The 16,909-nt window shown below is 45.2% G+C and overlaps 1 protein-coding gene across 1 annotated transcript; it reads left to right on the top strand.

Annotated features, from left to right (window-relative positions):
* The first annotated feature begins 5,293 nt into the window (after positions 1 to 5,293).
* LOC106563388 (procollagen C-endopeptidase enhancer 2) lies at positions 5,294 to 10,156 on the top strand. Its single transcript, XM_014128895.3, has 9 exons — positions 5,294 to 5,564; positions 6,905 to 7,013; positions 7,113 to 7,371; positions 7,523 to 7,647; positions 7,845 to 7,981; positions 8,440 to 8,825; positions 8,919 to 8,996; positions 9,370 to 9,540; positions 9,693 to 10,156. Exons 1-9 carry the CDS (start codon positions 5,461 to 5,463, stop codon positions 9,821 to 9,823), a joined length of 1,500 nt encoding a protein of 499 aa, XP_013984370.3. The 5' UTR covers positions 5,294 to 5,460; the 3' UTR covers positions 9,824 to 10,156.
* Positions 10,157 to 16,909: the final 6,753 nt, after the last annotated feature.

Below are 16,909 nucleotides of genomic sequence, written 5' to 3'. Positions count from 1 at the left end.
TCCTGATGTACTGGCCTGTCTCCTGGTAGCGCCTCCATGCTCTGGACACTACGCTGACAGACACAGCAAACCTTCTTGCCACAGCTCGCATTGATGTGCCATCCTGGATGAGCTGCACTACCTGAGCCACTTGTGTGGGTTGTAGACTCCGTCTCATGCTACCACTAGAGTGAAAGCACCGCCAGCATTCAAAAGTGACCAAAACATCAGCCAGGAAGCACTGAGAAGTGGTCTGTGGTCTCCACCTGCAGAACCACTCCTTTATTGGGGGTGTCTTGCTAATTGCCTATAATTTCCACCTGTTGTCTATTCCATTTGCACAACAGCATGTGAAATTTATTGTCAATCAGTGTTGCTTCCTAAGTGGACATTTTGATTTCACAGAAGTGTGATTGACTTGGAGTTACATTGTGTTGTTTGAGTGTTCCCTTTAATTTTTTGAGCAGTATATATATATATATATATATATATATATATATATATATATATATATATATATATATATATATATATATAAAAGAGGTTCCGATCTCGTTCCTGGTACTCATAGAACAAAAACACCAACTCGACCAACGGCATAAATCAATTGTCAACTCCAGACACTACCACACACATCCCCCAAGGCCAAAGGAGGGAGTGACTGGCGCACAGACATTGTGGAAACCAGTAATTGGTTCCCCATTAATCACACCATCCCTTCACATGGTTTAAGAATAGGTAAAGACACATTCACATATGAAGACAATGTTCCCTCCTGTCCTCTTCCCTTTCTGATATTCTGCATAGCACCAGGGACATGTGAAAGACAAGCCTGACCTCTCCCCTCTTTGGGCCCCAGGTGACTGAGCCCCAGCTGAGGGAAGAAGTGCAACTGCCAACACCAGAGTCCAAAGGGATACATTCTAATAACAAGTATATCACATAAGCATATTATGCAGATAAGACATCTTAATTATCTATGTTACCCAACTAATTCTGATTCATCCACCACAGTATGCTTTGGATATTTTTACATCTTTATTGCAAGAGTAAATATTTGTGAGGGATTTTATATTCTTTCTGTGTGTGTGCATGTAGTGGACACTGATCTTTTTTAAGCAGGAGTGAATGCTTTGGAGTGAAACCACCAGGAGAGAGAAGAGATTCGGATTTCTTAAATTCTAGCTTTTTTTGTACTTTTGGGATTATATGTGTATTGTTATCGTATTGCTAGATATTACTGCACTGTTAGAACTAGAAACACAAGTATTTCGCTGCACTGTCACGTCCTGACCATAGAAATATGCTATTTTCTATGGTAGAGTAGGTCAGGGCGTGACAGTTTTTCTTCTTCTATGTTTTCTATTTCTATGTTCAGGTTCTAGTTTTGTATTTCTATGTCGGGGTTTTGTTTGGGATGATCTCCAATTAGAGGCAGCTGGTCCTCGTTATCTCTAATTGGAGATCATACTTAAGTAGAGGTTTTTTCCACCTCAGTTTGTGGGAGATTATCTTTGAGTCAGTGTATGTTTCACCTCTGCGTCACGGTTTGTTGTTTTTGTCATTCAGTTTATTTATGTATTGCATAGTTTCACAGTGTAAATAAAATGTGGAACGACACACACGCTGCACTTTGGTCCGCTTCTCCTTTTGACAACCGTGACAGAATCTCCCACCACAAAAGGAGGAGCCCAGGAGGAGCAGGGATCCTGGGCCCGGGAGAGGAAAGAGTGGAGGACGTCCTGAACCTGGGAGGAGGAAATGGCAGGGGACAAGACCCTGCCGTGGAAGCAGGTGGAGACAGCGAGGGAGGAAGGGCAACGTTACGAGGAACTAGCATGGAAATGACGGAAGCACGAGAGGCACCCCCCCCAAAAAAAATGGGGGGGGGGGGGCACACGGGGAGATTGGCAGTGTCAGGGTGGAGACCTGAGCCAACTCCCCGTGCTTACCGTGGGGAGTGAGTGACGAAGCAAGCACCATGTTATGCGGTGACGCGCACTGTGTCGCCAGTGTGCATTCACAGGCCTGTGCGATCTGTGCCTGTGCTCCGCATTTGTCGAGCTAGGTTGAGCATCCAGCCAGAACGGGTTGTGCCAGCTCTACGCTCGAGACCTCCGGTGCACCTCCACGGCCCAGTATATCCTGTGCCTGCCCCACGTACCCGGCCTTCAGTGAGTCTATTCAGCCTGGTACGCCCTGAGGTGCGTGTTACTAGTCTGGCGCCACCTGTGCCAGCCCCATGCATCAGGCTTCCAGTGCGCCTGCCCAGTCCAGGGTGTCCTGTTCCTACTCGCCCTGAGGTGCATGTTACTAGTCTGGCGCCACCTGTGCCAGCCCCACGCATCAGGCCTCCAGTGCGTATTCCCAGTCTGGAGCTTCCGGCGACAGTTCCCAGTCCGGACCCTCCTGAGACGGCCCCCAGTCCGGACCCTCCTGAGACGGCCCGCAGTCCGGTTCCTCCGACGACGATCCACGGTCCGGTGGCACAGAAGCAGAGGGATCAGCGGGCGGAGCGGGGGTTACGCCCCGGAGCGTAACCTCTGTGGGAGGATCCGCGGGATGAGAAGGTTATGTGTACTGCACCAGAGCCGCCATAGACAGTAGTTACCCACCCTGCCCTCCCTTTTTTATCTCTTTTTTTTTTATTTTATTTTTTTTAGGTGCGGTCGGAGTCCGCCCCTTTGGGGGGGTACTGTCACGTCCTGGCCATAGAAAGATGTTATTTTCTATGGTAGAGTAGGTCAGGGTGTGACAGGGTTTTTTCCCCCTATGTTTTCTATTTCTATGTTCAGGTTCTAGTTTTGTATTTCTATGTTGGGGTTTTGTTTTGGATGATCTCCAATTAGAGGCAGCTGGTCCTTGTCTCTAATTGGAGATCATACTTAAGTAGGTTTTTTTTCCACCTGGGTTTGTGGGAGATTATCTTTGAGTCAGTGTATGTTTCACCTCTGCGTCACGGTTTGTTGTTTTTGTCATTCAGTTTATTTATGTATTGCATAGTTTCAGTGTAAATAAAATGTGGAACGACACACACGCTGCACTTTGGTCCGCTTCTCCTTTCGACAACCGTGACATGCACCTGCGATAACATCTGCAAATATGTGTACACGACCAGTAAACTTTGATTTGATTTATGATTCTTCTGGGAACAGCAGTTGCAGTTTGTCACCCTCCTCACTCATTCTTCATGGAAGGCTGTTGTCACTCCATTTCATGCATCTCTCTCTATCGTTCCTTGACGCATCTCTTATTGAATATACTTTTTTCCCCCCAATTAGTTCCAGAGATTTTTGAGTGTGCAGGGAGGATTGAAATAAACATGACTCAATCTACATCATAAATACTTGGCACTGTTGAGTATCCCTTGGTTTTAAGTGCCACTACAACCATCTCATTCTCCCACCCTCTTCGTTCCATCGCCTCAGTTCATGTCTTGTTCTCTGCTCCAAGAACCTTTCTTTCCATCCAGCCCTCGCTCTCCCACCACAGACCGATAATGCCCCATTGCAGGGATGTGTGTCTATCATGATGGACTGTTCTGGAATCCTGGCAGAGACAGAGGTCTACACCCATGGACTCCAGCCAGGTGTTAGGGTTACTCATACTCCTACAGTCCAGCAGCCCTTAAACACAGACACCATCCGCCCCCCAAGCGGACTCACTCTGCAAGTCACCACATTCCTGCGCTCTCTGACTCTCAGAGGAGGCTGGTGGGAGGAACTATAGGAGGACGGGCTCATTATAATGGCTTGAATGGAATAAATGGAATGGTGTCCAACATGTGGTTTCCATATGTTTGTGTTTGAGACTCTTCCATTTATTCCATTCCAGCCATTACAATGAGCTCCTCCCACTTGCCTCCACTGCTGCCTCACATGCAGATGTAGTATCTTAATTTGAGCCAGTTTGCATCAGCAGGAAAATAATCCTGCGGCAACAGGAAATTTGAATTTTTGTGAATTACAATTAACTGACTTTTTTTTTGTAGGGGTTGATACATTTTTCATTTGGGCAAATCAAGTCTGACATTTTAAAGTGGAAATTAAACTTTAAAAGCCTTTTTAAACCTTTAATACGCTACAAATGAGCATTTCCTGTAGTGTAGGAAAATTCTCAGCAACAAAAGAGGTGTCAAATTAAGCTCCTACATCTGCACAAAATTCAGCAGACACTGACTTGGGAGTCCAAGGCAAGCTAATGAGCCGCCGTTCCATAGCATTGTTGATAAGAGGGCACATCATAACATAATTACAGAACCATAACATTTCAAGCAGACCCCTGGCTCTAGCTAGCTTATATAAATCCATCAGTAAGTCATGAATCCATGTTAAAATGAGAGACCATCTGTCTATGACTAGGGGATGTGAATGTATAGACATATGTCAATGCCCCTCTGGGCTCCCCTGGGCTTTGATCATGGTTATACTGCTCTGTCCCCCTGAATGAGGCTGTTTTTATCATCTGTATGAAACTGCATTCCCTCTACAGGCCCCAGCCGAGCGATGTGGGTTCAAGGGCCATCATGGAAAACACTCCCCCAGCCCTCTCTGGAGTGTTGTGCCCTATCTCGTTGCATTGTGGGGGCAGATAAAGCCCCTCTAACTGGGAGTCTGTCTGTATGTGGAGCTCTAGGGGGCTGCAGATACTGGGTGTAGCTTTACATTCTTCCGACTTTGGAATGTTGCTTAGATAAAGCTGTTCTAATGGTCAATGATATTCATGAATATCAAAAATGTCATGAATTTGAAAAAGAACCATTGATCTAATTACATCAGTCAAGGTACATTCTTAGAAGAAAAAGTGCTATCTAGAACCTAAAAGGGTTATTTGGCTGTCCCCATAGGAGAACCCTTTGATGAACCCTTTTTGGTTCCAGATAGAACCATTTTGGTTCCAGGTAGAATCTTTTCCACAGATGGTTCTACATGGAATCCAAAATGGTTCTACCTGGAACCAAAAAGGGTTCTAACTGTAACCGAAAGGGTTCTCCTATGGGGACAGTGGAAGAACCCTTTTGGAACCATTTTTTCTAAGAGTGTAGTGGTCACTGGTCAGATGGCCGTACTGGAATGTAAAGAGAAGTGACCTTGGTTGTAAAGGTGCAGTTCTTTATGCCTTTGAATAAATCCATTGCACAAACATTTGTCCAGCCATTGTGGGAAGTTAGTCTCTGTTGCTCTCTTTTAGTTCTCTCTTTCCTTTGAGCCCCCCCCCCCCCCCCCTGTTACATTGAGGCAAATGTTAACATTGAGACAGCATCTGGTTCTAATTAAACACCCCCCTCCCCCTTGCGTTGTCTCCCCGTCATGACTCCTTCTAGTTCCTTCTACCCTCTTAGCATCTCTCTATTTCTCTCTATTTCTCTCTCTCTCTCTCTCTCTTCCTGTGGCTCCCTCCCCACGCCCTCCATGTCTCCCCACTCTTTGCTCCCGTCTCTTTCTTCTGGTTTGCCCTCTTACTGTGTCTGCTTTCGGCATCATGAAGTGTGAGGATTGTATCTGGGGTCTTTCTGTTCTCCTGGCTCTCTGTTTAGGATGGGCACAAGGCCAGAGCCAGAGCCAACCAGGGACTAACTACACCAGGTAGGGAATATGGGTGTGTTAGGTTGTTGGTGTGTGTGTAATGTCTGTTTGCAAGAGGCTTTACAGTGATGGCTCCATTTGGGCAATATCCACAAGGGATGCACTTTACATTATATATATGGTTCACAATATACCATAGCCGTTTCTAGAGAGTGCACAGAGCACTTTTGTTAGTGTGCCATGTTTAGATTTCACGCAGTGTGCTCGGAACTCCCTATCTGAGCTTCCTGCATGTGTATATTTGCTTGGGGGTATGGCAGTGTTGTTGTGGTTGTGACTGACTGGTCCATGATGTTGATGTGGTTGAGGTCCCCCAGATGTTAATGCTTTGGGGTCTGTCTGTATGTGCCTGTGTGGGGTTGGATCAGGACTGCTCTGACTGGACATCTAGGCTCTCATCAGCTGGCCGCTCTCTCTGCTGGGGTTCTGCATGTCTGAGCTCTGGAAAAGTTATTTGGTCCTCAGATTGGAATAATGGTAATTGACTGGTTTTCTAAACAAGTGGCCAATGAGAACAACGTTTGTTTAGTTTCTTGTTGAGAATGTCTTTATTTAGCTTTTTTGACAGTCCATAAAAGGAATGACTTATTTTGCTTCAGCCCAGTTGATAAGACCCAGCTGTTAGAAGTGCACCCAGCAGCTCTGTCTCCTGTACAGACAGTCTCCAATGTGTCTGTCCCCATGACTTTCTGTGAAGCCTCTGGCATAAAATAATATATTTATCCATGAAAGTATTCTGGCAATAGGCTAGTTTTGGGATTTTTCCGTTGTATAAAGCAAGCTTTGTGTTATTTTGAAAAAGGAGTTTGGATTACATTTTGGAGCAGACTTGGACATGCCAGGGTTAGAAACTGGGACAAGCAGAAGGGAGAAATTAAAACACACATTTAAGGGGAGGTCTCCTTGAGGAAGCTCCAGTCAAGGACACCATAACCCCCACCAACTTAGTCCCCATCCTGTCAACCCCCACCCCCCCAGTCAAGGACACCATAACCCCCACTATCTTTGTCCAGTCCCCATCCTGTCTATACCCCCCCCACACCAATTCTCATGAAACCAGTGTGCCAAGGGGAAGCATTATCATTGGGGTGCCTCAGGGATTTAGAGATTTTCTGTTGAGGAAGTGAGTCACAATACTTGTACGTCAGGATGTGTGTGTGTGTGTATGATTGCCTGTCTGTGTGTGTGTTTGTGTGTGTGTGTGCGTGCGCATGTGTGTGCATGTGTGTGTGCACATGCACGAGAGTCACAAACTCAAGGTTAATGTATTATATACAGCATATGATAAACGCTGGCTAATGCTTACCACAACACTGGGTTCCCACCCTGCTCTCTCTCAGGCCTGTGTTTCACTGTGGAGGAGAAATGGCTGCAGACTCAGGCTTTGTGGGCAGTGAAGGATTTCCAAGCTACTACAAACCCAACAGCAAATGTACCTGGCGTATTACAGTGAGTCACTAGCCCTGCACTACATATCACTCCTCCATTACTCTGAATGTTGCCTACAGACTGACTTAAAGCCTTTTCTGCCCTCTCTCTGAACTCCAGGTCCCAGAAGGCAATGTGGTTATGCTCTCCTTCCGCATCTTCGACATGGAGGCCGACGCCATGTGTCGCTATGACTACCTGGATGTGTACAATGGCCACTCCAACATGGTGCAGAAACTGGGGAGGTTCTGTGGAACGTTCAGGCCGGGTGCTCTCATCTCCACCACCAACACCATGATGCTGGAGATGGTGTCTGACTCTGAGACTGGAGGGAGGGGCTTCCTTGCTTACTTCAATGGAGGAAAACCACATGTGGATGGTGAGCTTTACAGTATAACTTGGGCTCTTTTCTAAGGAACAACACCTTTCTAATTTCCCATGTCCATTAGCTCACTGTAACAAAGGCTAATACCAATGTCAAATCCTGTATTCACTTGATTATTTATTGATCTGGTTATGAATCATTTCAGATCACCAATTCTGTGGAGGCAAGATGACAAAAGCCCAGGGTGAAGTAAAAACACCCAACTGGCCTGAGAAGAATTACCCAGCAGGCATCAGCTGCTCCTGGCTCGTCACAGTAGAGCCTGACCAGGTCATTCCTTACCCATGATGCTCAGATTTTCATGCTCCTTATTCTGCATGGACTTCTGCAAATTATGCTGTCATTGTGTTGCACAAACCACAGAACTGAATGTGCACCTAAATGCATAAATATATTGGAGATTCAAGCAACATTCATAATGAGTAACGTTGTATTTGTCATTCTGCTTATTTCTGTCTGTGGGTTAGGTGATTGAGGTAAAGTTTGATAAGTTTGATTTGGAGTCAGACAGTTACTGCCGCTTTGACTATGTGGCCTTCTTCAACGGTGGAGAGAAAGATGACTCTCGACGCATTGGAAAGTACTGTGGAGATGTCAGCCCCCAGTGAGTGGTACAAGAATGTACTCTGTTTGTGTGTTTGTCTGACTTCATGTGTTTGCGCTTATATTATTTATCTGTGGTCTTAGTCTATGATGATAAACAGATGTTGGATCTTAATTTGATCACCCTGTTGCAGGAGAACTTTCCTTCAATGCAGTGAATTTGAGGTTTAAAAAGGCTTCTGAAGTTTATAATTTACCCTTTGAAATTTCAGACTTAATTTTAACTTAATTAATAAAAATGTATCAACCCCTACAAAAAATGTTTATTAGTTTTAATCCACATAAAATTTCACCTTTCCTGTTATTGCAGGATTATTTTCCTGCAGTAGAAACTGGCTAAAATTAAGATCCTACACCAGAATGTCTGTTTGTTTTTGGCATTTCCTTTAGCTGCGAGCATACATCTCACTGTACTCCACTCTGATCCAATCCTCCCCCTGTATCACTCTCCGCCCACAGAACCATTGTGACCAATGGGAACGTGCTCCTTGTGCAGTTTGTGTCTGACCTCAGCGTGACATCCGATGGCTTCATGGCCAGTTACACCAGCGTCCCCCGTGGATCCAGAACCCCCACAGTAGACAACACAGGATCAGGACCTCGTATAGAGTCAGTCCCCAGGAGGCCTGCAGTCAAACCCATCCTACCTGAGAGAACAGTTATCACAACCACCACCACCACCACCACCAAGCCACCCACTACAGAAAGATACCAGGCCCCCTCAACCCCACAGCCCAAGGAGCACACTGTCAAACCCAAACCAGTCAAACCAGTCAGGACCCGCCCACCCAATAAGCCAGGCTCAGACAGGACCAGAGTGACTAGACCAGACGGAAAGAGACCAGGTAAGAGAAGCTGAAGCACTGGTTTAGCAAGAGCTGAGTTTATATAGACATAAGTTATAGACTATGTGTGTTAACAATGTTTATATTTTCTAGTTCCCCTGAACCCACTGTGTGCAAAGGAATGTAAGAGGGATGGAAACATCAAGAGCAGTTTCTGTGCCAGCGAATTTGGTGAGTTCCACTAGACAGCAGCATCATTGCGAAATAAAAAATATATTTTGTATGATTATTGGATAGAGAGAGGTGAAAGGTAGAAGAGAGAGAGAATGCTGACAGGGCAGTGGGTCAGATTTGAACCCATGCTGGCAGCAGTACATGGAACATGTGCTCCAGCAGGAGTAGCTTAGACCACTAGACCACTCCAGACTGCTGGATAGCCAAATTAATCAAGTTTAACAATTTGTACCATCATTACACAGCAATTCTGAGTTCACAGCAAGTTCATTGCATTTCTTAGGCAATTAAACACAGCAGTCACACCATAAACAGTACATAAACACAGCTACACCAGTGCACATCTAATCTATCTATCTCTCTCTTTCAGTGATCACGGGTAAGGTGACAGCGCTGACCCCTGGTCCTCAGGGCAGTGTCTATATCGGTGTGTCTCTCATCAAGGCCTACAAGGCTGGCCGGCTGACCATCACCCAGGCTGGAGAGAACATGTCTGTCAAACTGGTGTCAGCCTGCAAGAAGTGTCCTGTCATCCGCAGAGGTACCCTATTTTTCTTCCCAGTCAATCTGACTGGCATGTACAATATTTTGCACGCACAAATGCATACATACTGCTGACTTTCAATTCTGTTGTGTCATCATAGACAGTATTGTCGGATTGCCTAGTACATTTATTTTTAATCTATTTCTCAGGAATGCCCTACATCTTGATGGGCCATGTGGATGAGGATGGGCGTGGCACAATGGCTCCTGGGGCTTTCACTGCCCTATACAAGGCCCCATATCACAAACTGCTGACCAATATCAACAACCAACCATGCTAACCTCACACCACAGTCCACCAATCAGGGGCCAGGAAATTCAGTCTCATGCATGGATACCTTGACAACCAAGGTTATGGTGCCAAAAAATTATCCTTACCGAAACGGAATGGTCTTGTTTTTTCACTTAATGTTTGATGACACTAACTTAATTTCTGAAAACTCCTTTCATGGGTTTCTCACTGCTTCAGATTAAATGACAAGCATCACACAGCAACAGTTTTACCCACCTCATAATAGGGCTATATATGGTATTATTTTTGTAGTTTTATACACATGCAAATGTCAGGCCTTAAATGTGTAATTTATGTTTCTAAATAAAGGATTTATAACACATGGTGTTGGTTGTAAATATTTATTACATTGACTTTATATTATTTACAGCAACACAATGATGGTATGCCACCTAGTGGTCAGATTTACAATAGCGTAGACCTTCCAATGACAAAACAGGTGCCACCACCCTCTCAAAGAATTAGTATACACAGTTGCTTGCTACAATTCAGTAATTTAGGACTAGATTCAATCAGATCAAGCGTTAACTGACAATAGACACCTGCAAAGATGCGGTAAAGAGGTCAATGGAACGCAGACCGTAGGGGATAGAAGAAGGACCTCGAATTGGCACACATTAAACAGATCTGATCAAACAAAGTGGATATTCGTATAGATTGAAATACACTTATAAACAATAGTCTAATCTAGGCTAATTTTGCTGGGGGGTAATAAGGAGATTCGGGATCTTTCCCCGAACGCGTTTCCATGACAATTCCATTGTTTTGGTCGAGTTCCAAGACCTCTTTACCGCATCTATAATGGATATTTTGGCTGTGTTTTAGGTGGAACTGCATTGGAGCCTTCAAATCGGTGAGCAGATAATGTAATAATGTATAATGGCGCCGGAGGAGATGGCTGCCGTTTTACGGGCTCCTAACCAATTGTGTGTGTTTTTTCACGTTATTTGTAACTTATTTTGTACATAATGTTTCTGCCACCGTCTTTTATGACCGAAAAGAGCTTCTGGATATCAGGACAGTGATTACTCACCTCGTACTTGACGAAGATTTTTTCTTTAGCGAGTCGGACGCAAAGGATTTACTTCAGACACCAGACAAGGCCCAAATCCCTGTCATTCACATGAAGAAGAGACGAAGATATAGGGGTCGTAGGTCGGGGTGCCTTATAAGAATCCGACGGCGAGTGGGGTAACCCGCCTCTACCATCAGTCCTATTAGCCAACATGTAATCATTGCATAATAAACTGGATGAGCTCCGATCTGTGCATCGGCAAAAGATAGAACAGTTGCCTCCGGTAAGACAAGGGTGGCGGTCTGTGTCTATTTATAAATAACAGCTGGTGCACAAAATCTAATATTAAGGAAGTCTCGAGGTTTGCTCGCCTGAGGTAGAGTATCTCATGATAAGCTGTAGACCACACTATTTACCAAGAGAGTTTTCATCTATATTTTTTGTAGCTGTCTATTTACCACCACAAACCGATGCTGGCGCTAAGACCGCACTCAACGAGCTGTATAAGGTCATAAGCAAACAAGAAAATGCTCATACAGAGGCGGCGCTCTGTGTCCGGGGACTTTAATGCAGAGAAACTTAAATCCGTTTCACCTAATTTCTACTAGCATGTTAAATGTGCAGCCAGAGGAAAAAAAACTCTAGACCACCTTTACTCCACACACAGAGATGCGTACAAAGCTCTCCCTCGCCCTTCATTTGGCAAATCTGACCATAACGCTATCCTCCTCATTCATGCTTACAAGCAAAAACTAAAGCAGGAAGTACCAGTGACTTGCTCAATACGGAAATGGTCAGATGACGCAGATACTAAGCTACAGGACTGTTTTGTTAGCACAGACTGGCTCAGTTGGTAGAGTATGGTGTTTGCAACGCCAGGGTTGTGGGTTCGATTCCCACGGGGGACCAGTACGGAGAATTTCTTTTAATGAAATGTATGCATTCACTACTGTAAGTCGCTCTGGATAAAAGCGTCTGCTAAATGACGTGAATGTAATATGTTCCGGGATTCTTCTGATGACTTTGAGGAGTACACCACATCAGTCACTGGCTTCATCAATAAGTGCATCGATGATGTCATCCCCATAGTGACTGTACGTACATACCCCAACCAGAAGCCATGGATTACAGGCTACATCCGAAATAAAGGGTAGAGCTGCCGCTTACAAGGAGCGGGACTCTAACCCGGACGCTTATAAGAAATCCTGCTATGCCCTCTGACGAACCATCAAATAAGCAAAGTGTCAATACAGGACTAAGATTGACCAACTGGCAAGTGTCTGCGCTGACCAACTGGCAAGTGTCTTCACTGATATTTTCAACCTCTCCCTGACCCGAGTCTGTAATACCAACATGTTTCAAGCAGACCACCATAGTCCCTGTGCCCAAGAACACCAAGGTAACCTGCCTAAATGACTACCGACCCGTAGCACTCACATCTGTAGTCATAAAGTGCTTTAAGGCTCACATCAACACCATTATCCCAGAAACCCTAGACCCACTCCAATTTGCAAACCGCACCAACAGAACCACAGATGATGCAATCTGTATGGCAATCCACACTGCCCTTTCCCACCTAGACAAAAGGAACACCTACGTGACAATGCTATTCATTGACTGCAGCTCAGCATTCAACACCATAGTGCCCTCAAAGCTCATCACTAAGCGAAGGACCCTGGGACTAAACACCCCCCTCTGCAACTGGATCCTGGACTTTCTGATGGGCTGCCCCCAGGTGGTCAGAGTAGGTAACAACACATCTGGCACGCTGATCCTCAACACGGGGGCCCCTCAGGGGTGCGTACTCAGTCCCCTCCTGTACTCCCTGGTCACCCATAACTGCATGGCCAAGCACGACTCCAAAACCATCATTAAGTTTGCAGACGACACAACAGTGGTAGGCCTGATCACCAACAACGATGAGACAGTCTCTAGGAAGGAGGCCAGAGACCTGGCAGTGTAGTACCAGACAGTCGTGAAGAGGGCACGACAATGCCTCAGGAGAATTAAAATATTTGGCATTGGTCCTCAGATCCTCAACAAGTTCTTTAGCTGCACCATCGAGAGCATCCTGACTGGTATGGCAACTGCTCGGCCTCCGACCGCAAGGCACTACAGAGGGTAGTGCATATGGCCCAGTACATCACTGGGGCCAAACTTCCTGCCATTCAGGACCTCTATACCAGGCGGTGTCAGAGGAAGGCCCTAGAAATTGCCAAAGACTCGAGTTACCCTAGTCATAGACCCTAGTCATAGCTCTCTGCTACCACACGGCAGGCGGTACCAGAGCACCAAGTCTAGGTACGAAAGGCTTCTTAACAGCTTCTACACCCAAGCCATAAGACTCCTGAACAGCTAACCAAAATGCTACCCAGACTATTTGCAAATTGCTACCCCCCCATTTTACTCTGCTGCGACTCTCTGTTTATTATCTATGCATAGTTATCTATGTGTAGTTTACCTCTACCTACACGTACAGTACCAGACAGAAATTTGTTCACACCTACTCATTCCAGGGTTTTTCTTTATTTTTTACTATTTTCTACATTGTAGAATAATAGTGAAGACATCAAAACTATGAAATAAAACATATGGAATCATGTAGTAACTAAAAAATTAATCGTTAAACAAATGAAACTATATTTTATATTTGAGATTCTTCAAAGTAGCCACTCTTTGCCTTGATGACAGCTTTGCACACTCTTTCTCTATGGAAAAGTGAGACTCTTACGAACATGGTTGTTTTGCTCTGGGCTGTAACCTGGTCTCAGAGCATTTTGTATTATTCTGTACGTAAAGCCGAGACACTCCATTTAGTATGATACTGTATGTTACGTTTCATATGGTATGTATTAATTTGTGGATGTCCATCATCCATTTCATACAATATGTTCAGAATTTGCTAAACATATTATGTTACGAATTACGAATTTGATGTTGCTAACGTTAGCTAAGTGGCTAATGCTAACATTAGCTAGGTGGCTAATGTTACCTAGGCTAGGGGGTTAGGGTTAAGGGTTAGGGTTAAGGTTAGGAGTTAAGTTAAATGGTTAAGGTTAAGGTTAGTGTTAGGGGAAGGGTTAGCTAACATGCTAAATAGCTGCGTAGTAGCTAAAAAGTAGTAAGTAGTTGAAAAGTTGCTAAATAGCTAAAATTGTCCGTGATGAGATTCAAACACACAACCTTTGGGTTGCTAGACATTCACGTTATATGACCAACCACTCTCATTTAATTTTTGCCTTAAGTAACCTTTTGTCTTATGTAACCATACCAAACATAACATATCATACTAATTTGAGTGTCACGAATATGTTAGGTCTATGAGACCAGGTTGTGCTCTAGGACACCTTCAAGCCTCACAAGACTAGTCTGAAGGTATCCCGGTACCAAAAATGGGTTAAATATGGGTAAAAAATATCTCAGATATAGGACCTACCCTTTAAAACAAACTTCCTTTTGAATTATTTTTTGACTCTCTGTTTATCCATGTATGAAACTGTGTTTCTATGGACTTATACCAGTAAGGCATATTCAATGTTTCATCTACAAAAAATGTGTACCTAAAGCATCCTAAAATCCCAAATCAAATAGCTAAATTATCCTTGGTTGGGCGATTTTGGTTCGGAACATTTTAAGGATTAAAAACCAAGGAGACCAGTCATATTATCCATGGCTGCAGTTACAGTATACTGTCAACATAATGCTATGATAATGTGTGTTAACATAATGTCTGCGTAATGACATTGCACACATCATAACTGTTATAAACACATTTGAGACAGTTCACATTTACATTTGGGTTGACCGTTTATTGTAACCACTGGTTGCTTTTGTCACGTCTAATCCCGCTCCCCCGCTCCAGTGCTCGACATCGCTGGTCTACTAACCACCGGCCCTGGCAACCCATCATTATGCACACTTGGTAACCATCATTACGCACACCTACGCCCCATCGTTAGGCACACCTGGACTTTGTCACTACCCTGATTACTTCCCCTTTATCTAGCACTCCGTTGTATTACCCATCAGGCAGTATTTCTGTGTTCTTGTTCAGACACTACTCCTGTTTTTGTATTCACTCTATGCTCGTCAAGATTAAACTTGCCGACTACACCTGCTTCCTGACTCCCTGTGTTTTTGTTACAGAATATTGTCTCACAAAATGGAAGCAGCAGCCAACCGAGACATCTCCAGGATGGTCGACGAACAGGGAGACCTACTTCGCCAACACTATGAACAGGTGGCACGGCGATGGATGAGGTCCTCAGTGTTCTTCAACGTCTAGATCTTCCTCAAGGGCCGTCCCCCGGGGAGGATCCTTTACCATGAGTCGACCCAGAGAGCCAGTACCTCAGCTCTTTCAGCAGTCCGCCCAGGTCAGCGATGCCCGTTTGTTCCTCCCGGACAAATATGACGGGATTCCATCCAAATTCTGTGTCTTCCTCCTCCAGTGGTACCTCTATTTCATTCAACAGATGGGAGCCCCCACTACCGAGAGGTCCAAGGTTGCCACGGTTATTTCCCTGCTGACCGGGTGGGCGTTGTAGTCGGCTACGGCCGTCTGGAAGAGAGGAGAGGAGGAGCTGGGTTCCCATGAGTGGTTCATGGCTCTGTTCAGAGGAGTCTTCGATCATCCACTGGAGGGCAGAGAGGGGGGTGAGTGCCTACTCCAACTGCGGCAGGATGGCCAGACTGCTGCGGAGTATGCCCTCATCTTTCATACAGTGGCAGCATCCAGCAGATGGAATGAGCCGGTGCTCCGCATCTTATTCAGTAGAGGATTGCGTAAAGAGGTCCCGACGTTGGAATGCTGAGACAACACCCTCTCTTTGGTCGCACTCATCGCGATGACCATCTGCCTGGATAGCCTTCTTTGGGAGCGTCGGTACCCCCATCGCCTCTCTCCCTCCTTCGTTGAACGTTCTGATTCAGAGCCTGAACCCATGGAGGTAGGGGCCACACGCCTCTCCGCCGCTGAGCGAAGCCGTCGGAGACAGCTGGGGCTCTGTCCATATTGTGGTCAGGAGGGGTACCAGCTTCAACGGTGTCCACTACATCCCAACCCGGGATCCACTAGAGCAGAGGGACGGCCTCGTGATTATCCATCTCCTGGGGTAGGCGTGAGTATTCCATCATCATCACTTTCCGCCAAACCCTTTTTAGTACCGATTTCACTAGCTGGCTGTTCCTCGTGTGTTGTTTCTACAGCTCTCGTGGACTCCAGTGCCGTGAAAAATTTCATTGACCAGGCCCTTGCCTTCTCCCAGAACATAACCTCTTACCCGCTCTCTTTTCCGTTTCAAGCGCTGGATAATCGACCACTGGGATCTGGGACAATCACACACATCACAGCACCACTCACTATCACCATGGGACCCCTGCACCAAGAAAGCCTTCCCTTCCTCCTCATCGAGGCACCCGTACACAAAGTCATTCATGGCCTCCCATGGCTACAACGCCATATCCCACCATCTCCTTGTCGAGGATGGAGATTACTGCCTGTTCAGACGCTACTCCTGGATTTCCATGTTTATTAAGATCTGTAGGCATTAGGACACCTCACAGCTAGTCTGGGTACCAGAGACAACCAGGCTACCTTAGGCTCTGAGACACCTGCTTCATGTTAGTTATGATTATAGTGTTACCAAATATACTGAATTGATGCTTATCTGAAAAGGTGTGATACATACCATGTTACGTGTGTGCCAATTACCATTGCCTATAGTGTGTACCTGTTGTTTTTGTTTTACTGTAGTTTGTTTTACAGTAGTATTTCTCCAGGGAAGTAACCAAGATCTCCTCTCTTTCTTCTTACCGTTATATCTGATATGCATTACATAACCCTTTGCCATCTCGTATGTAAAACACGTGTCTTGGTGCCAAGTCACTGGTTAAAGTGTTAATCTTTAACCAGTGTTCACAGTCGGTCTGCCATAAAGGCCTGTTTGTTAAGTACATCCCCAGTGTTACTAAAATACAGTCTTACTCTGAAAACTTTTGAAAGGATGTGATAGGATAACAAAGATCATGGGCTGAACTAGAAAGACACATTAGAAAGGG

This window comes from Salmo salar, chromosome 11, assembly GCF_965601325.2.
Source record: "Salmo salar chromosome 11, fSalSal1, whole genome shotgun sequence".
Lineage (NCBI taxonomy): Eukaryota > Metazoa > Chordata > Actinopteri > Salmoniformes > Salmonidae > Salmo > Salmo salar.
Note: the sequence above shows the minus strand (reverse complement) of the source record. Positions and strands in the feature narration are given on the sequence as shown.